Source organism: Nematolebias whitei, chromosome 1 (genome assembly GCF_014905685.2).
Source record: "Nematolebias whitei isolate Nwh7 chromosome 1, NemWhi1, whole genome shotgun sequence".
Taxonomy (NCBI): Eukaryota; Metazoa; Chordata; class Actinopteri; order Cyprinodontiformes; family Rivulidae; genus Nematolebias; species Nematolebias whitei.
In genome coordinates this window covers 68,765,943-68,787,771 of record NC_056498.1, presented here as the reverse complement: position 1 = coordinate 68,787,771, position 21,829 = coordinate 68,765,943, and the positions used below count along the sequence as shown (strand labels likewise).

General features: G+C 38.9%; 3 protein-coding genes across 3 annotated transcripts in view; 2 read left to right on the top strand and 1 right to left on the bottom strand.

Annotated features, from left to right (window-relative positions):
- The window catches only part of LOC119430529 (contactin-associated protein-like 5), an 81,225-nt gene extending 71,320 nt beyond the window's left edge, over positions 1-9,905 (bottom strand). Inside the window, exon 1 of the mRNA XM_037697953.1 lies at positions 9,713-9,905. Coding sequence (XP_037553881.1) covers positions 9,713-9,905 — 193 coding nt within the window. The remainder of the gene's footprint in view (positions 1-9,712) is intronic.
- A 1,876-nt stretch (positions 9,906-11,781) lies between these two features.
- Positions 11,782-14,585, top strand: ciao2b (cytosolic iron-sulfur assembly component 2B). The gene is made up of 5 exons (XM_037680360.1): positions 11,782-12,006; positions 12,717-12,796; positions 13,673-13,798; positions 13,944-13,989; positions 14,124-14,585. The coding sequence occupies exons 1-5, from the start codon at positions 11,880-11,882 to the stop codon at positions 14,222-14,224; spliced, it is 480 nt and encodes a 159-aa protein (XP_037536288.1). The 5' UTR covers positions 11,782-11,879; the 3' UTR covers positions 14,225-14,585.
- A 1,446-nt stretch (positions 14,586-16,031) lies between these two features.
- wipf1b (WAS/WASL interacting protein family, member 1b) overlaps positions 16,032-21,829 on the top strand; it is a 33,030-nt gene continuing 27,232 nt past the window's right edge. Inside the window, exon 1 of the mRNA XM_037680337.1 lies at positions 16,032-16,092. The gene's annotated coding sequence lies outside the window, so the exon portion shown is untranslated. The remainder of the gene's footprint in view (positions 16,093-21,829) is intronic.

Here is a 21,829-nt window from a genome sequence, read left to right as displayed (position 1 = left end):
TTTTTTTTTTTTTTTTGAATGTCCAGAGGACCAGATTGAACTTTTTTGGATTTGTTTGAGATGCTTTGTGTCCTCCCTGAGCTAGCTTCTGGAGGACTTTAATGGTGTCTTGATAACAATCCTGGATTGTTGGTGAACAGATCAAAATATCATCAACATATTGACACAAAGTACTATTGATTTGAATGTCTTCAAGGTCTTGCTTTAATATTTGATTAAACACATGTGGACTGTGTTTGAACCCTTGTGGAAGTCATGTGTAGGAATACTGCTTACCTCGATATGTGAATGCAAACAAATCTTGTGATTCTTCAGACAATGAGATGCTGAAAAATGCTGAACACAGATCAATAACTGTAAAATACTTGGCTTCTGAAGGGATGTTTGTCAGAAGTGTGTGTAGGTTTGGAACTTCTGCTGCCCAATCAGAGATTATGTCATTTATAGCTCTTAAATCATGTACCAGCCGGTACTTAGATTTGTCTGCTTTTAACACTGGTAGTATAGAAGTATTACATGTTTCTTTTAGCACTCCTGCTTTTAGCAATCCATTTATTGTTGAGCCTACTCCTTCCTCTGCTTCTGGTTTCATTGGCTATTGAAATCGATAAGGTAATTTCACGTTTGGTTTTAATTGAATTTGTACAGGGTTTGCTGATTTGACCAAACCTACATCTGTGTCATGTTTTGACCACAACTGGTCTGGGACGGTGTTTTAACATTTCCATTTTTAATTCATCCAGACCTGGCAGCAGAAAACAGTTCAAAATGTTCATGTGTTAATTAAGTGGATTTCTCCAAGTTTGTTTGTTTTTTTGTTATAAATGCAAAACACTTATTTTTTTGGTCCCCCGTAGCAGAGTTAAGAGGGGATTTGGAAATACAGTCATCCCTCAACAAAGTCCATGCTCAATAATCCAGGTATACAATCCAACATTTTTCAATCAGGTTATCTGGACAGTTTCTTTTTTTGTGCTGAAACGTTTCACCATCCATCCAGAAGGCTTCATCAGTCAAGGAAACACAACACAAAACTGATTCTTCCCCCAACAGTTTACTCCAAAGTGGAACAAACCAGTTATGATACCCCAGAAAAATTTGAATAAAGTATATACCATTTCCTGCATTCTAGTGTATTTTAACAGGCTGTTAAACATCTATGTTTACCAACATAAGTAAACATTTGATTCGATAACTATTTTAGAGAGCATGGCACAAGAAGAAGTAGCCTGACCAACGCTCTCCTTACATGAATAGAGCACGCTCCGCTTCTCTCATGCATATTAATAACACAAAATCATAAATTCATTAAATGTGGATTATTGAACATCAGATCTCTTTCCTCTAAATCCCTGTTAGTTAATGAACTGACAACTGATCATCATATTGATTTATTGTGTCTGACAGAAACTTGGCTACAACAGGAGGATTTTGTTAGTATAAATGAATCCACTCCTGTTAATGATTTAAATTTTCATGTTCCTAGAACAACTGGCTGAGGTGGAGGAGTAGCTTCTATATTTCAGTCAGGATTATTGATTAATGCCAAACCAGTTATTAGTTATGATTCTTTTGAATCGCTGTCCCTCAGTCTTTCTCATCCAAAATGGAAATCAGAAAAGCCACTTTTACTAGTTGTTATATATCGTCCACCAGGCACTTACTCTCAGTTTTTGTCTGAATTCTCAGAATTCTTAACTGACTTATTATTAAATACTGATAAAATCATCATAATGGGTGATTTCAATATTCATGTGGATGTTGAGAGTGATAGCTTAAGCATAGCCTTTAATTATTTAATAGAGTAATTTGGTTTTACCCAAAACGTCCGCACATCTACTCATTCTTATCATCACACTCTTGATTTAGTTCTGACCTATGGTATAGAGATTAAGGACTTGGTAATAGTTCCTCAAAATCCTATTCTGTCCAACCATTTTTTAATAACCTTCGAGTTTACATTAAATGACTACACAGTAAATTTCATCTCAGCAGGTGCTTATCAGAAAAGGCTGAAACCAAATTTAAACAATCTCTTCCATCAATGTTTTCCTCTGTCTTGCAGAGTAATGCATCAGAGAACAGTGACTTAGATCATCTAGTTGATCATCTTACAACTTCAATGCAAACTTCACTTGATAAAATTACTCCACTGAAAAAGAAAGTAATCAATCAGAGGAAACTGGCTCCTTGGTTCAATTCTTAATTACGTACTTTAAAGCAGGCATCTAGAAACCAGGAGAGAAAATGGCGCTCTACTAATGTTGAAGAATTTTATTTAACTTGGAAAGATAGTCTGCTAACATATAAAAAAGCTCTCTGTAAAGCTAGAACTTTATATTACTCATCTTTAATAGAGGAGAATAAAAATAACCCTAGGTTTCGGTTTAGTACTATTGCTACACTAATTAAAAGTCCCATTTCTGTTGAACCATGTATCCCTACAAATATAAGTAGTGATGACTTCATGAGATTCTTTATAAATAAAATTATTTCAATTAGAGAGAAAATCCAAACCATCCTTCCTTCTACTACCTCTCCTGTCAAATGAGGCAACTTTAAAAATTTCACTAGAGCCTGATTTATGTTTGGACAGTTTTTGTCCTGTTGAGCTCTCTGAGTTGTCAAAAATAATAATCTCATCCAAACCATCCACACGAATGCTAGATCCCATCCCAACCAGACTGTTTAAAGAGGTATTTCCACTAATTAATGTCCACATTTTGGATCTGCTTAATTTGTCTTTAATGGATGGTTATGTACTACAGCGCTTTAAGGTTGCTGTAATTAAACCTTTACTTAAGAAGTCTGATCTTGATTCAGAAATTCTGGCCAACTATAGACCTATATCTAATCTAACTTTCATCTCAAAAATCCTAGAGAAAATAGTTGCAGGTCAGTTGTGTGAACATCTACAAAGAAATAATCTGTTTGAAGAGTTTCAGTCAGGGTTTAGAGCTCATCATAGCACAGAAACAACACTGGTGAACGTCACTAATGATATTCTCATAGCCTCAGACAATGGACTTGTGTCTATACTGGTCCTGTTAGACCTAAGTGCTGCATTTGATACAGTTGATCACAATATTTTACTACAGAGGCTTGAATATGATGTTGGGATTACAGGAACGGCTCTAAAATGGTTTAAATCATATCTATCTGATAGATTCCAGTTTGTAAATGTAAATAATAAATGTTCTTCATACACCAAAGTTAGTCATGGAGTTCCTCAGGGCTCAGTGCTTGGGGCAATACTCTTTACTTTATATATGCTTCCATTAGGTAAAGTTATTAAACAGCATGGGATACATTTTCATTGTTATGCTGATGACACACAATTATATTTGTCCATTAAACCCAATGAATCCAATCAGCTACTTAGACTACAAGCATGTCTTAAAGACATAAAAACCTGGATGACCCTTAATTTTCACCTGTTGAACACAGACAAGACTGAGGTTTTGGTTTTTGGACCTGAGCACCTTAGGAATGAATTTTTCAGTCTTTCTCCCTCCTTAGATGGCATTAATCTGTCCTTCAAGTTCAAGTATCTTTATTATCCCAGAGGGGCAGTTAGTTTCACAGTAAGTAGATGTGTACATATACACACACATGCACATACACACATATATACATACGCATACATATATACACAAGACATTAAGACATTAAAGTAACAGTACTATAGTTAGGGTCGGCTTGGGTTTCCTGAGCTGTCCCTTAGTTATGCTGCTATAGGCTTAGACTGCTGGAGGACAGACTGACCACAATTTTCACTCTGCTACTGTCTTTACTCACTCTCTTCAACCTGTTTTGTATTTGTAATTATTTTTTCTATCCTTAACATGTGTTTTTTTATCTTTCAGGTACACCTGGACTTATACCTGGACCTACCATTCTGTGTTCGTCTGTCTCTCCTTCCTGTTCTCTCAACCAGCCGGTCAAAGCAGATGGCCGCTTGTCCTGAGCCTGGTTCTGCTGGAGGTTTCTTCCTTTTAAAAAGGGAGTTTTTTCTTTCCACTGTTGCCACTGTGCTTGCTCAGGATGGGAGACTGCAATGAAGCCAAGATTCAACTTGTCTGCTGGATTCCTTAGACAGAGAACTTTACTAATTGGCTTTTATGTATGTGAATGTTCCTGTAAAGTGCCCTGAGACAACTTTGTTGTGATTTGGCGCTATATAAATAAACTGAATTGAATTGAATTGAATTGAATTGAACACCCCACCCCCACACCACCTCAGCCCACAGCTGCCAGCACTAACGAAGCACTAAGCTGGTTGCCAACGTGGACTGGACTGACCTTAAAACTGAACTAGCTTTAGATGTACATGTTGTGATTACTTTTTTGAAATTTTCTATAAAATATACCAATTGGTTCATGAAATATTTTGCTAACAGGCAACAGTGTTGACTAGCAGTTAATGGCGAAGTTTTAAAGCAAAAATTTGTGCACATCAAGTATCAATTGGAGCATGTGGTGATCTATGCAGATCTACTAACACACCAATTTTTAGTGCACAATCTGTACAACTGTTCAAGTTGTAGACATTTTTGTGCTTTCCAAGGTCAGCTGTCTCTGGCGGCTATCTTTAATTTTTTATTAATTTCTGGAAGTTTCATTAAAATTTGCCCAGTGGTTTATGAAATCGGGCAGCACGGTGGCGCAAATGGTAGAGCTGCTGCCTCTCAGCGAGCAGGTTCCTGGTTCAAACCCCGGTCCAGGGGCCTTTCTGGGTGGAGTTTGCATGTTCTCTCCGTGCATGCGTGGGTTTTCTCCAGGTACTCCGGTTTCCTCCCACAGACCAAAAACATGCATGTTAGGCTGATTGGTAACTCTAAATTGTCCCTAGGTGTGAGTGAGAGAGTGAATGGTTGTTTGTCTCGTTTGTCTCTGTGTCCCTGTGATGGACTTGCGACCCGTCCAGGGTGTACCCCGCCCCTCGCACAGTGATTGCTGGACATGGGCACCAGCGACCCCCGTGACCCAAAATGGAACAAGCGGGTAAAGAAAATGGATGGATGGATGGATGGTTTATGAAATCTTCTGGTAATAGACAAACACTGAGATACGTGCTGCCACTCTGCCGTTGCCTATCAGCGGCTGGTAACAATAATTCTCCTGTAGATAAATTATTTGGGATCCAAAAAAGTTCAATCTGGTCCTCTGGACATTCAAAAAAACAAAAAGCAAAATGTCCAGAGGACCAGATTGAACTTTTTTGGATTTTTCTACCTGGATTATTGAGCATGCATCAAGAAATTATTTGGGACATTTTCTGTCGTCCAGACTCATCCCCATGAAATAGAAGGAGCTTAGTTGGAAGATGTTCAGGATTTGTTTTTATATTAGAGAGTTTTTATTCTGTATAGGTTTGGGCTAAAAGTAAAAGCTTTAGAGCATGGGCTGCTTATTGGAGTCTGTCTGCAGAGCAAGTATTAAAAGGTTGTCAGAAGGGGGCAGTGTTAGATCAGATCCAAGCTGCTGAAATTTTCCCATTGTATCCTAAACGAGCTTAATATTTCAAAAACCATAAATGGCACAAGACCTGAAGGCCATAGCAATCATCTTCTGAATGCTCTTAATAATTATAAGATTGAACTGTTGCAAAGACAGCATGGTGGCGCAACTGGCAGAGCCACCACCTCTCAGGGAACAGGTTGCCCTGGTTTAAATCCTTACATTCATACATACATTCATCAATCCATCCATCCTGGGCAAGACACTGAACCCCTCATTGCCTCCAATGTGTGTCGCATTGGTGTATGAATGCTTAGGAAAAGGATGCTCTGAGTTACTTTATATATATATATATATATATTTATATATAAATATTATTATTATTATTATTATTATTATTATTATTATTATTATTAATAAATACTGGAATTGTGAGTGTGAAGGCCAGATGTTCGTAAAGTCCCAATTAAAAAAGCTGTTTGCCCTTTCTCTCACTTTCTGCCCTCACACATGCCTGTTTTTGACATGACATGTCAGACATGTTTCTGCAGCCATATGTGCCCTCATTATCAACACGTCTTTTTCCAAGAGGTGAACTTATCACATTGGTTTTTCACATCAGCAAGTCTGACACAGTGCTGTTGACTTCAGCAGCTCATTAGGATCCTGTTCACATGAAATAAACAACCTGTCCAGTGAAGAAGTTAATTGTGAGTCTGATTACAGTTGGATCTGGCTCACAGGAAACATTTTTTTAGTTTTTTTTTTTTTTTTTTTGTTTAAAACCTAAAAAGTCTAAGTCCCTAAAAAAAAAAAAAAAAAAAAAAAACCTCCTATAGGTTTTTGTCATTAATTCATGTAGACAAAACTACTAAAATGAATTTATTTATTTTTGAACATTGTCAGACAATTTTATTAAGTTCAAAATTTACTAAATGTTTGGTGAGTAAATATTAAAACCTGTAAGGCTTTTTTTTCCCACCTAATGATTTTCAGTTGTCTGCCCTGTTGTATTATGTACCATTTCTCTGTTTCCAGCCACTGATGGAAAACCATCTTGGTCCGTTTTTACAGTGAGTTTAAAAAGATAAGGAACCTCCTTTTGTGCACAAAATAAGAGCATCAGTTTAAAAGTCCTACACACTTCACAACTGGCTTTAACAAATTTGTATACTTGTTTGTCTAGCTTAAAACGAGAAGCATCTGCCATCTAAGGACAAATTAAATGTTACAAATACAAAGGCACAAAGTACTTTATTTGCCATTTGTACACAGACCGACAATCCAGGCACATTGGAATTCTTGTGCAGAGCTCTCTCAGTCATAATCAAGCACTGAAACAACACTAAATAAATAATGTATAAATAAGAATAAAGTGGGGGCAGCATGGAGGCGCAGTTGGTAGAGCTGCTGCCTCTCAGCGAGCTGGTCGTCTCGGCTCAAATCCTGGTCCATGGGTCCCTCTCAGTGGAGTCTGCATGTTCTCTCTATGTGAGTTTTCTCTGAGTACTCCGGTTTCCTCCCACAGACTAAAAACACGCATGTTAGACTGACTGGTAACTCTAAATTGTCCCTATAGGTGAGAATGAGAGAGTGAATGGTTGTTTGTCTAATTTGTCTCTATGTGGCCCTGTGATGGACTGGAAACCTGTCATGGGTGTCCTCCACCTCTTGCACAGCGATTGTTGGACATGGGCATCGGCGACCCCCGTGATCCAAAAAAGGAAAAAACAGGTAAAGATAATGGATGGATGGATGGATGGATAAGAATGAAGTGGTGTGTATCTACACTTTACAGAAACTAGGTAATACCTACACCCTCTCATGTCACATGACAATTGAATTTGGGTTATTATTGCACCTGATTCTGTGGTTTTGTTTTGCCATCATTTTGACTGTGGCAGGGGAAAAAAAAAAACCTTAATGGTCAATCGGGTCATCTGGACAGAGTATTTTTTTGTGGAATGACGTTTCGCTGCTGTATCCAGAGGGCTTCATCAGTCTGAGGAGTCCCAAGTAAACTGTTTTCCCCACCAAGCAGTACAGTCCTTTAGTGGACCAATCAGTTTGTTGGTAACAAGATGGTTTCTGGGGGCTGTCATGTCCCCCGTCGACTCCCAGACAGGCAGCCACATAAATATATTTAAAAACCTTGTACTATGGGTAACAATGTTATCTGCTCTACTGTGTCTCGAGTTATATGAACATTTATTTGTGTCTGATAAGAGTGTGAGCTGGATGAAGTGAGTCCTTGATGATTCTATCTGCTCAATTTCGACAGCACTGTACATACATCGAGTCCATGGAAGGAAGTTTTGTCCCTGTGACACTCTCCACCGTCTTTATGACTCTTTGCAGTGCCTTCCTTTCTACTTGTATAGTGTTCCCATACCAGATGGTGGTGCCTGCAATTAGGGTACTCTCTTTATCAGTCCTCTATAAGCCTGGGTGAGAGGGCATTGTTTCAGACCCGCTTTCCAGAGCAGTCTAATGTAGTAAAGTCTATGCTGGGCTTTTTTCACTGTGGCTGTGATGTTGAGAGACCAGCTCAGGTCCAATGTAATCTGCACTCTCTAAATTATTTGGCTGTCATCCCTCTCTACCTCTGTCTCTTTAATGATGAGAGGCTGTAATGGGGGAGGGTTCTTCCTGAAGTCCAATATGATTTTTCTGGTCTTGTCTGTATTGAGGATGAAGTTGTTCTTCTCTCCATAAGTAATAATGTTGTCTACCAGAGTCTTGTACCCTGACTCATCCCCCTACCCCATCCTGATGAGCCCCAATACAATGGTGTTGTCATCAACAATGGTGTTGTGTGTAGTGAACTCGGCCTCCGACCAAAACCTGCCTCTGAGGACCTTCATGGGACAGGAACTGTTATTTCATTGATTTGAATCCAGAAATACAAATTAGCTCATCCAGAGACTGTCTAATTGTATCCTGAAGTAATCAATTGAAAGAACACTCTTCTTTTTATATTATCATTACTATTTTACAATATCTTGATAAATCAAAAGTGTGTTTAGTTCATATCATTTCTAAATATTGAAGTGAACCACTCATTTTAAATCAACTGTGAAACAGTATTAATGATTTTTTTTAAATCCTCATTTAAATTAGAAATCAAGTTAAATGTCTATTTACAAAGTAATTGTGCATTTTGATGTTCTGTCTGAATGAGAAGTAGGGATGTCGGTCAAAAGTCAGAAAGGAGTTATTGGAACGAAGTTGATTGTTTTAAACCTAGCAGACAGTAAATAAGAAGCAACTGGGACCTGCTTGCTCTCACTTCTTCAAAACATTTATTCTGTCTGTACTGAAAGTTCCTAAAACATTCCTGCTGTTTTCTTGACTTATAATGACCCTCTGACATCACTAGAACCACCCCCCTGTTGGTTGTTTCAACCAATCAGGAAGTCCTGAAGTGACCGGAAGTGAGAACTCTTTAAAAGTCCACACTTCCTGGATTCTTCTGGAGTTTTTTTTTAAGTTTTTCAAGTCTTCAAGTCTTCTGAGTCGAGTTGGGACTATGGAGTCTTCCACATCTGAGTGGAACCTCTGACGGACTCACAGCTCGCTGTGAACCCACCCGGGCATAATGCCCTGCAACCTCGAAGGAAGCTGGTTCTGTTTAACGGAGTAAACCACACAACTTCTGACGATGCCCAGCCACTGCCTGGAGACGCTGTAAAAGGATCATACTAATGGACTCCTGTTCCTGAGCGGAGGTATCCCCGTCTAAGGTAACGAAGTCTCTGCACGTCCTGAAGTGTACCGGACAGTTGAGCTGGTGTTGAAAGAAGCGTGCTAATTCTGGTAAACAAAACACCTCCCCTTCAAGTGTCTTTAAACTCTTCGATTTCCCATCTTTAAACTCTTCTATTTTGCCAGTAGTCTAGATGCCTTCTTCAAATGTCCTGTTGTCTTATTAAGTAAAACGTGCCAAGTTTTATTAATCAGAACCAGATCAGCTAATCAAGTGTACAATGTTTTGATGTTAAATTTTGATTCTGTTCAATAAATGACCGCATTTATTCTGATGGGTCAAAGGAAATTAACGTCTCATGTCACTGATTTAAACAATCATCACAGTTATCTTGTCACATGGCAGTAATTTAACTCGAAAAAGAGAGAACCCGTTACATTTAAATAATTAGTAGTGAAAGGATCGCTAACCTGGCCCTTGTCACACTACATGTGCTGGCTGAAGACACAGTCATAGGGGTAAACAGTTTAGGGCTGAGGCAAATACCCTGCTGGGAACCTGTACTGATTATGAGTTTATTAGACACCTGTCCTCCTATTCTCACCATCTGTGGTCTATCTGTCAGGAAGTCCAGGATCCAGTTACAGGTGGGAGTCGAGACGCCAAGGTCTGTCAGCTTCTCTATCTGTTTGCCTGGGCGGATGGTATTGAAAACTGAATTGTAGTCCAGGAAGAGCATCCTAGCATAGGCTCTGCCACTTTCCAGGTGTTGCAGAGTGTGGTGTAGGGCTATTCCTACTGCACCATCCACTGATCGATTAGCACATTAACCAAACTGGAGAGTTCAACAGTATCTAGGACCATGCAGTTGATGTGCTTAAGAACCAGTTTTTCTAGGCACTTCATAGTAACTGATGTAAGTGCCAATGACCCGAAGTCATTAAGGGTGGATGTGTCTGGACTTTTGGGATCTGGTATGATGATACTGGATTTCAAAATATGGGGCTATACTGCCTGGGATAATAACAGGTTGAAGATGTCAGCACATACTCCAGCTAATTGTTCCCCACAGGCCTTCAGAACTGTGGGAAAAACTCCATCTGGTCCCACAACCTTGTGGAGGTTCAATTTCTTCAGAGCTTTCAGGACTTGTGTTTGTGACCCCTGGAAGGCAGTGTCCAGGGATCACAGGGGTCACTTGATCGTGTATCATTCTGTGTTCAACCTGTTGAACCTGGCATAGAAGTTATTAAGGCTGTCTGGAAGGGTGGCATCTCAGGGACCTGCAGTTGTTGTGGTTCTCCTGTAGTTTGTGACAGATTGGATTCCCTGCCACTTTCTGTGCGTGTTTTGGTCTTGAATAAATGAGTCACCGAGATTCTATGGGATTAACCAGTATAAATAAATAAAGGTTGAATGAAAAGTAGTTTTCAAGTTTTGTGAGTGAGCACTTTCGGCAGCACTTATGGACTTCTGTAGCTCATACAGGGCTTTCTTATATACTTCTCTTGATCTAATGACTTGAAGGCCTCCCTCCACTTCCTGATTTTCTGTTTTACGTCCCCATTAAACCAGGGTTTTTGGTTGGGGAACATCCGCACAGTCTTAAGAGGGGCACACATGGATGCACACCAGCTTATGTAGTCACTAACAGTCTCTGCATATCCATGGCTTTTGTTTGCAGCCTCTTTGAAGGTGCTCCGGTCTGTAGTCTCCAAGCATGCAAGCTAGCCTTTGCACCAACAGTCCAGTGTTAATGATCCTGATTGCGACTGGCTGTGTCTTAAGCCTTTTATTGTATACTGGTTAAAACCATATTGATATGTGATCTGACTTACCATATTGAGGTTTGGGTTCAGCTGAGATAGCTTGAAAAAGTACATTTTATGTATTTACATTTTATGTAACATTTTACAAGCCAGTAGTACCACCAAATGAGAGCCATGGAAGCCAACTTCACTGAGTTGAGTTGGTATAGTATTGTTTTATCCCCTGTAAAATACAAAACTGCAGTAGATTAGAAGATGATTTTCTTATTGCAGCATATTTCATATAGTCCATACATTTGTCATGACAAACGCTTAACGTAACTCCTGAAGTTCTGTTATGACCTTTTTTTTGGTGCATCACCCCAGGATTTTCATTGACCCCCATCCCAACATTCATTTTGAAAACTTTCTGGAAGTACCCCTGGTTATAACACAAAAAAGAAAGAAAAGAAAGTGGCTGAATCACCTGCTGTTTTGTTTGCCAACGGTTAAAGATCTCACTGGATCTGCTGTTAGTGATGACTCTCAGCTACTACCACACTTTTTAATCGCAATATATGTAAAACTGCCTGAGGTTTATTCAGATATTTGTGTGTGTGTGTTTGCTAAGGACTGGCTATGGCGGCCATTTTGAATAAGATGAAACATGATTAAATACAGTATAGAGGAAAAATGGCGTTCAAATTTTTTTAGGAAGCCTTGGGACTTGCAACTGATATATACATGTAACTTATGATTTAAATTAGTTCAAATAACTCATAATTCATAAAACTTTGGAGCACTTGATCAAACCTTTTAGGAGAACTGTTCCTTTAAACGCTCTCTTCGCTATTTTTGGCCGCTGTCGCTTTCCGTCCGACAATCCAGGAAGTGAGCAAGCTGGAGCGAATCTACTGGCGAAATACATGTTTTCGTTCTTACCTTGGACTAAAGTCTAGTCTACAATGTCTGGAGGTGTTCAGTTGGAGAATGCAAACCCTGTGGTCTTCCAGCGCTCCGTAGAAAGGCTGCTGACAGCCTCCGAGGAGGATGAAGATGTTTATGACCCCATCGACGACAGAGAAATATTTGATATCCTTTTAAATTCATGAAATTCTTATCTAGTTCACTTTGGTTTTACAACGATAGTGTTTATGCTTTTAATAAACACGCTATAACAAGTTAACGTCAAAAGATGAGTACTGCACGGAGAACTCGTTTATTAGGTATTTGTATTTTATATCTAATCTTGTGAATTTAATAATCGAACAAACAGGAACAAATAATGGATAAATAACTAATAGTTTACTCTGGACAGTGATGAAATACGGGTATTTAGCCAATAATAGTTTTAAGGTCACCTTGTTAGTGTAAAAATATATATTTTTAAGCCTGTCAGACAGCTATATTTGGTAGTTTTCACACTTTCAATCAAAGGAACTTGAACACGTGCCTGGATGTTTATAACAAGTGTCTGAAAGTGAATGTGTCCTTGATCTGCTTGAATGTGGCCATGTGTTAGTGATAAAAACTCAAAATATAGATCTGAAAATGGTCAGTTAGAGAGAGCAGACTGAAAATAACACCTAACATATTAAAATAAACTTTAAAATATTTTAGAAGCTTTTTTCCCCCTCCCAGAGAACTTGACAAAAGTTACAGGAGGGTCTGGTGCCTCATAAACAAACTACACTAAAAGAATGTGGGGTTTGGGGGCAACTTTGTACTGTAATTACTCTTTTGTTTTGATCTTTCATGCATAATGTTATTTATTTTGTTTTAAATTCTTTAATTTGTACTACATCTAATCCGGTCCATCAATGACCCTGAACATCCTCTGACCCTGGAGGAGCTCAACGTGGTGGAACAAGTTCGAGTCAAGGTATAAACGCTCACTGAACTGGGTTCAATCCTGGCTAATATTCTTACATTGACCTAAAGAGTCGTTCCCTGATCACTTACTTCACCTCGACGGAAGAAAATCTAAAAAGGGGAAAAAAATGTTGGTTTACACAAAATTTGGGACATTTGTTTGTAAGACTGAAAGTACAGATGTTTAAACATATTCTGCAGAAAAGTGTCAGATACCTTAAACTACCGCAGCTGACTTCTTGTGATGAGTGCTTTCCTCCATGTTCATCTACCACTTGAGGGAACAGAATTCAAGGTTGGGTACCATTTGAACCAGGTGGCAGGGTCTTAGGCATTCAGATTCCTGGTATTGTAAACCTGCTTTAGAAACTAAAAAAACAGTATAATAAAACACTGAAATAGGATACCTGAAATCTGAAAACACCAGAACCTCACAAAGAGGGACTTTAGCTAATAGCACCATACTGACCTTTGTAAAATAAGAAACTGTGCTAATATTTCATGTGAGAAGTTGCAACTTTCTGAAGAATGTTTTGGACCACCATGGGTTTGGCATTACATTCTCAACAAGATGCAGCCATTGTTCATTTGAAGTCTGTTGTGAGCTCCTCTTGTGCTGCCATAAAACTCAGTGAGACATTAGCAGGAGATCCTATGTGTTTTTTGGTTTGCTGATCAGGCTGTCCTTGGTTAGGGTTGTGTTCTTCTGCTTCTTACCACTTTAACAGAATATTAGAGAATGTAGCATTTTAAAATGTGGTCTGAAAAGACTGATCTTAATGTGTCTTGAGTGAGTTTGTATATTTTGTTATAGTTATTAAGATCAGATCACCCAAGATGTGTGTTACCATCAGATGCAGCGTGTTTAATGTAGTCTTTTCTTCAGGTTCATGATGCAGAGAGCACTGTGAGTGTCGAATTTACCCCCACCATACCTCACTGCAGCATGGCAACCCTCATTGGACTGTCAATCAAAGTCAAGCTGCTGCGCTCCCTGCCCGACAGGTTCAAAGTATGTTTGTGTGTTTGCATGCAGGGGATGGATGTTCAGTGTCACAACTTTCAATGTAAAAGTTTTTAAGAAAAAAAAAAGTTATTACCGCTAATTTTTTTCAGTTGTGGTCCAAGTTTAGTCTGATTTCTCCTTTCCTATCCAGATTGATGTTTGCATCACTCCTGGGACTCACGCCTCAGAGGAAGCAGGTAGAAGCAGCAGTCATGATGAGATATATGATTTCTGGTCTTGCTTTTTGAGTCTATTTTTTATTTAAAGTTAGGGATTTGTTTTCAGATTCAAATAATTTTACCTAATGTTTTTATGTTGTCTGTATGTGCAGTGAACAAACAGCTAGCAGACAAAGAGAGAGTGGCAGCAGCTCTGGAGAACTCGTCTCTTCTGGAGGTGGTCAACCAGTGCCTGTCCACCAGGAACATCTGAACATCCTGTCATGGCTTATTGTTGTCTGTTTTCTTTTTATTTGCTGTAAAACTGAACATCCGGACATTTTCGGTCTCTATTTTCAAATCAGATGTGTCTCATATATCTGTCATCTGCAGCTGCAGATGTACTCGGAGCACACCAAAGCCCCGAAAAGTTTCAGTAAACTGAGTTTAGGCTTAATAGCAAATTATGTTTTTTTTTTTCTCAATCTGTATTGTAATGTACTTTTTTAAACAGATGAGAAAATATCTGGGGAGTTAGCAGCATCGAATGTAATTTGTATATAATACTAATGCTTTTGAAGTTTTAATTAAAAAAATATATTGGTCAGTACTGATCTTTATTTTATTTGACATAAAACTCAAGATAAATATGGATCTTGTTTGAGGCCTTTTTTGATGTTTACACACGTGTGGGCTAGTTTAACATTTATATTTATCTACTTTGTTTGCCTGAGCTGCCATAAGAAACCAAAATGTTTTTAAAAGATACTCTTTAAGCTTGTTCTATGTGTTGGAGATATAATTAAAAAGTTAGTTTTTTAATCAGTTCTAGATGTACATTTTAATGTTTAGTTTCTGGAAACTTCCTAAATGTTGGTCCTGTGGTTTAAGAGGGGTTTGCTAACAAATGACCACGTGACATGATAACAGACGGAGTATGTGTTGTAAATAACTTATCTACTCCTACACCAAATTTTAGGTCAATATTTATAAAACTGCCTCATTTATAACATTTTTTGTGTGTTTTGTGTGACAACAGAAGTCTCAGGGCACTGAACAGAAACATTCACTTTCATAAAAAGTCATTTAGTAAAGTTATCTAAGGAAGCAGCAGATTGCTTTGTTAAAAATTGTCAAATAATTGATATTTTGCTAACAAACAGCAGTACCTTCAAGATATAATTATAAATAAATATTAAGTAATTTAGTCAGCTCTAAATTGTTCCGAATGGAAGAACGGGTAAGACCTTTTTTCATTAGATAAAACTGTTTATGTTTACAAATATCCTCCAGGTGTCGCCCTCTATCCATGTTGGCATGTTTTGGAGCGATGCTACATACTATATTAATATTAATACTTTTTATAGTTTAATTCAGTCAGCTATAATGGGACATGTACTAAAGAGATTTACTCATCACCAAACAATCATTTGTTTAATATGTTGGCATCATATTAATCCAGAACTGGAGGTTAAATGCTATTTGTTTATTTATTTGTAAAGCCTGCAGCGTGGTTTAGTTTACTTATTTGCAGTCCCATTACATGCTGACGCAGATTGCATTGCAGCATAACAAAGTGTTCCTTGAAGCTCTTCTCTTTCTCCCCTCCTTCCGTCTCATTTTTGTTCCACATCTGGAAACATTGCATCACAGCTAAAACAGGATAAGAGAGACCCAGCGGCACAGCTGCAGCAGCTGAAACCAGAGACGTCAACGCGACGAGCTCAGTCAAAGGAAGTGACCACGTGACAGGAAGTCGGTTTAATTAACCGATTTTATTCGTTAAAAAAAGTCTGCCAGAGATTTTTTTATTTGAATAAACCTAATCTTTTGATTAGAGTGATTTAAAATAAAATAAAAATGAAAGTGCGGCACAGAAACCCAATAAAACTAGACTCAACCCAGCTATTGCCAGGTATACAATAATTATTGAATGTATACGATAGTTTTAGGGATAGTTTGGGTCAAAATACGATGATTTTTAAAGCGACAGTACGACAGTTCGTCATTTCCTATCTGGCAACCCCGGCGCTGCCTCTTCCTGCCAGCTCGTCTGGATTGGCTGCTCGGCCGTCTTCATCAGCAGCCTGAGGACAGTGACGGTCGATGGGAGATTATCAGTCCTGTGTCATATTTTCAGAGGTAAGGCGAAATAAACATCTCCTGGACTTTTTTCTTGTTGAAGCTTTGGCTCTGTGAGCTCCAGTGAAGCGGAAACAAACCGTGAGACTCGAGTTCGGCTTAAAAAAAAAAGTTGTGAACTTCATGAAAGCAGCTGGGAATGATTCCAGCAGCAAATGGGTTGTTTATTTCACCGTCCTAAAGGGGTTTAGTGGGCACAGACATTGTTTTGCAAACCTTTCCAGTGGTCTGACAGCGGCTTTGGTAGCTGTAGTGTAGGCCTGTATGTTTAGTAGTGCTCTTCAAAAAATGTCCAAAGTGAGGACTTTTAAATTTAAACTGCATTTTGTGGTCTGTAAGAGGATGTAGCTCGTCACGGATGTACACTGACATACCCCGAGAGTTGCAGAACTGACCTGCAAGGTTTTTCTTGCGTATTTGAGTTTTATTTTCAGAAGGTTTGGCTAAGAAATAAAGTCCTTGAATACACAGGCAGGGGCAAAGAATGCATTAAAATGTAATGCATGCAGTTTGGACAATGCCATGATGGGGTACAAAACACTCAAATTCCTGCAAACATTTAGTTTTTAAGAATATTGGGATGAGTTTGGTTTAACTGAGAACAACAACAACAAAAATCCCGTGTTTCATTTTTTTTCAGTTACAGTAGTTAACACCAGTACATTATAGTGGATTAGACTTTTCTCCAGTAGTTTAAAAACTACTTTTTGTTTCATTTGAACTCAATTACCTGTAGAGCTTGGAGTCTTGAATGTATTTTAAAACAATACTTTGTAATTTCTTTTTGTCAGTACTTCTCCTTTTGCAAGCAGGAAGATGTTCGTGACTAATGTGTTTATAGTTTAGGCCAAACTACGGTAGATTAGATTTCACACATGCAAAGTTGTAATGTGGCATGCAGCCTTAATTTACCATAAGCAGAAAAGAAGCTCCGTCTTCTGTGGTGGAGATAACTGTATCTGGTGGTGTGTGATGTTCTGCACCCAAGTGCTTGCAGCAATAAATCTAGCTGCTGCTTGTTCAAGTAAAGACAGTTGTTTTCTTGTAACAACTCATTATAGAGAGCAAACTGTCTTTTTTTGTCCCTGTGACAAATTAAGCTCTATTTATGTTTTTAGATTTATTAAACCTTATGATTTGTGTCTATGTAAAAAGCTTTAAAAGTCAGTGGTTTATGAGCGGCTGTTTGTGAACTGATGTTCTGAAGCTTCAAGTTCTGCATTGGTTCTTCCTCTTCTCATTTATTTTGTGCGTGTTCTTTTTTTTCAGCCCCCATTCTTTTCTTGAAAAAGAAACCAACTGTCTAAATAAAGGTTGAATGAACTGAAGCTTGGCCAGATGCTATGTGTTTTAATCTTACAGCAATATCAAATCTTAAAAATATATTTTCATTGACTACCGAGTGCACTAATGCAGGGGAGTGAATTTGGCTAATGACACCCGAACGTGCTGAGGATAAAACAAGATTCGAACACCCATTTTCACACAACACGTAAGGTGCTCGGAGGCGACGCGTGCGGCACACGGCTCTTTTCAACAACACTTTTGGCCATCCAGCTGTGACTTGAATTTGCCTCTTTTTGGTTTGTGTGAAAACCAAAACTAGGATTTGTTTATCTTAAAATAATGAGACACAAAAATGCGTATAAATAGGCCTGTCGCAATAAACATTAAATCAATCGCATGATAAATTAAAATTATCAACCTCATTTTCATTTATCGGCTTTATTGTTTCTTTGTGTCTCTCTCTTTCTACTGAAGACACTGGATGACAAAAGGATCAACTCCCGTTCTCTTTTAAATATGTTTTCACAGTCCAAAATTGTGTTTTTGATCGTTAAAAGCAGCTAAGCTGAGAAGCTAAGCTATGAGCTAAGCTAACAGGCCAACCTGGGGGGGGGGGGGGACCTCCGTCTTGTCGAAGCGCCATAATTCACGGTTGAAACCTGTGCCTTCATGTAAAAGTTTTTTTTCTGAAAAAAAGAAGCTGAGAACTTGTTTACTGATTTTTTTTATTTTTATTAAAAACTTTGTGTGAAAAATGCTCTGCTAAAGAGCTCAAACTACACCGAGCGTCCGCCATTTTGAGAACTGGAAAACAGGAATGAGAGACGGCCCATGTCATATGAAGGGGCCTCCCTCCCATTTTTCTTAAATAGACAAGCTGCTCGCTCCCTCACTATCCATCCTTTAGCTCAAACAGTCTTGTTCTGCCATCCGGTGGTCAAAAAGAGGTACTATAATCAAAACAAATTAACCAACATTTCTTCTTAAATTTGACAATAATTGCTAATTATTGTCAAATTTCAAACTATTTTATCATTTATCGCAATAATTTCTGAGACAATTAATCACCCAGCAAAATTGATCATGACAGGCCTACTTATAAAACCAGCTCAGGACAATGTCCTTAGCTAATTTTGCAAAGCAGCATTTTGTTTTTCTCCATCTCTATTTTCTACAGCTTATCCATACTCGATTTGTGGAGGCAACAGCTCCAGGAGAAACTCAGACATCCGTCTCCCTAATGACACTTTCCAGCTCCTCCTGGGGGATGCCGAGGAGTTCCAGGCTGGAGAAAATACATAATCTCTCCTTAGAGTTGTGGTTCTGCCCTGGGTTCTCATCTCAATGGTACATGCCCAGAAAACCTCCAAAGGGAGGCGTCCAGAAGACATCCTAATCAGGTGTGTGAACCACCTCAGGTGACTCCTTTCTATGCAGAGGAGCAGTGGCTCTACTCTGAACTACCTTCAAATGCAGGAGCTCCTTAACCTATTTCTAGAGCCATACTACAAAGGAAGCTCAGCTGCTTGTATCTGGGATCTCCTTCTTTCAGTTATGGTCCAAACTTCACGAGGGTTGTAATCAGACCAGTAAATCAAGAGCTTTTTATAACTCAGCTGTTTCCTCACCATCACTGATCAAAGCAACATTCATTACTGAAGACGAGGTCTTATGTCCATCCATCTCCCGCTCCCATCGTACCATCATTTGTGAACAACACTCACTAATACTTGAACTCCTTCACCTGAGGCAAAAACTTCCCATTGACCTGGAAGGGGCATTCCACCTGTTTCCAGATGAAAACTACAGCCTTGGAATAGAGGAGCCGACTCTCATCCCAGCAGCTTCACACCTGACTGCCCCAATGCACAGTGAGTCATGGTCTGAAGACGCCAACAGAACCACATCATCCTGTATTTCTGTCTTTAAGAAAACATTTTACAATTCCCTTCACTAGCTGTGCCTTATTGACACACACAAATACTCTGTCCTCGTTAAGTTGCTGCTGTTTCTCTTTTGAAACCCACATAAACTAAACCGAGGTGGCTCGGCGCTGCGTAAGTTTGTGCCGACACATTGCACTATGATCACCAAAACCTAAAAAGAAACCTGACACATTGTGGATTAGATGAAGGAATATAGGAGGAACATTTTCTAGACACATGTTGTACTTGTGTTTCTTCATCTTGGAATTAACTAGTTTCTTGGTTAGCCGACACCCATTGAAAACTTGGGACATGTGTAAAGACGTTGTAGTTATTCTTGCACCAATCAATTTGTGGTAACATTTCATCAACTTTGTTTTGACCATTGCACAACAAAAAGCAGCCTTACTAATGTGCTCATGTTGCCTCTTAAATTCACATACTTTCTCACCGAGCTAGTTTTAGCTCATTGTAGCTCAAAGTTCTTTGAATTCTTTGGAAACACAGTGGGACCATCCCAGCATTTGTTAGGGCTGTAGACGCTGAATGGATTTCAGTCATGACTTTCTTCACTGCAGTTTATTCAGATTTATCTAAAACAGATTCTTTTTGCTGTGTAGTCAGTGATCCAACGTGACCAGAACTGGTCCACTGTTGTGCGTTGCTTCTTGGATTTTGGTGAGGGAAAAAAATGCAATTTTGCTTGCTATATGTGAACGATAATAGAAACGGCATGCATTACTGTGCTTGGTTTCCTGTTTAAAACATGTGATCTTGGCATCACTCTGTCCATGCTGAAACTCATGGCCACATGACCTGTACATTTTTAGTGTAACCAGCCCGTCAGTCAGTCAAATCTTAAACAATTTATAGGATCAGGAAATGCTGCAGCAGGAATAGATTTGTATACATCCCGCTTTGCGTTTGCCTTGTTACAGCACTTCTTCTGGTCTAGTTTACATGAGAGTAAAGGTTCTGAAGTCAATGATTTTCTTCAAGGTGAGCAGCATAAATGTTCATGTGACTCCCCTAGAGTCAAAAACTGACCAAATCAAAACGGCAAAATGAAAAGGAATGGAAGTCACCTGCTGCCGTTCATGCCAGAGTTTTAGGCTTGTGGGGAGTGGTGGCGCAGCGGTTAGAGAGGTGGGCCTGTGATCCGAAGATCGCCGGTTCACGCCCCGGCCCCGACAACATCAAAATTGTGGGTGGGGTAGGTGAAACACCCACACTTGCCCCCACCCTCATTCGCCCCACTCTGGGCCCATGAGCAAGGCCCTTAACCCCCACCATGTGCTCCCTAAACAGGTCTCTCTTGAAAATGAGTTCTCGTGGCTCAATGAGACTACCTGGATAAATAAAGGCTAAATGAAAAAAAAAAAAAAAAAATTATGTTGAGAAATGTTGTTAACTGGTAGCTGTTTTGGTCAAACATTGAAAATAATATATGCAATCTCATGTGGTGGCATGAAATATAACACTCAAAGTTGTTATAAATGACTTTAAACTACAACCACAGCAAAATTGAGCTCATCTGTAAAATGGACTGTTATAGCCATTTTTTTTAAATATTGCTAAGGTTGCTTAGCTGTGGCAGCCATCTTGAATCAGTTTCAGTTCAATTCAGTTATATCTAGTTCATTTATATAACACCAAGTCGCAACGGAAGTCTTCTCAGAGCACTGTACAGAAACATTCATATACATAAAAAGTAAGTTAAGACTGCTTTGAATTTAACTTCACCACAGACTCTCATAATGAGCAAGCAAAATGGTGACAGTGGAAAGGAAAAACTCCCTCATGAGGAAGAAACCTTTAGCAGAACCAGAGTCAGGACAAGGGACCATCTGCTTCGACCGGCTGGGTTTGAGAGGAATAGATACACAATGGGAGGTCAAGAATCACATTTTGAGATAGAAATAGTATCAAATGAAAACTATTCAATTTTAACAATTAATTTTAAGAAATGAGGTCAATTTGTCCTCCAGTAGTCTAAGCCTGTAGCAGCATAACGGCCAACCCTAATTATAGGATTTATCAAAAAGGAAAGTCTTAAGCTCAGTCTTAAAACTGGACAATGTGTCAGCCTCAATGGAAGTTGGTTCCACAAGAGAGGAGCCTGATAACTGAAAGATCTTCCTCCCATTCTGCTTTTGGAAACTCTAGGAACCACAGGTAAGCCTGCAGTCTGAGAGTGAGGTCTTCTGTTAGAAAAATATGAAATGATAAGATCTGTAATATAAGATGGAGCTAGGTTGTTGAGGGCTTTGTAGGTTAGAAGTAAGATTTTGAATTATATTCTGAATTTGTCTCAGCTACTACCACACCAAATTGTAGTTAAACATCTATAAAGTTGACTAAATTATTTCAATTCTTGTATTTGATGATCTGTTGACTGTGGCGGCCATCTTGAACAAATCCGTTCTAGATGTACATTCAATGACTACATTCTGCAAGTTTAATTGAAATTCATATTTCATCCAGACTTTCTTGTGCAGGGTCAATGGTGCCTACTGTAAGTGGTC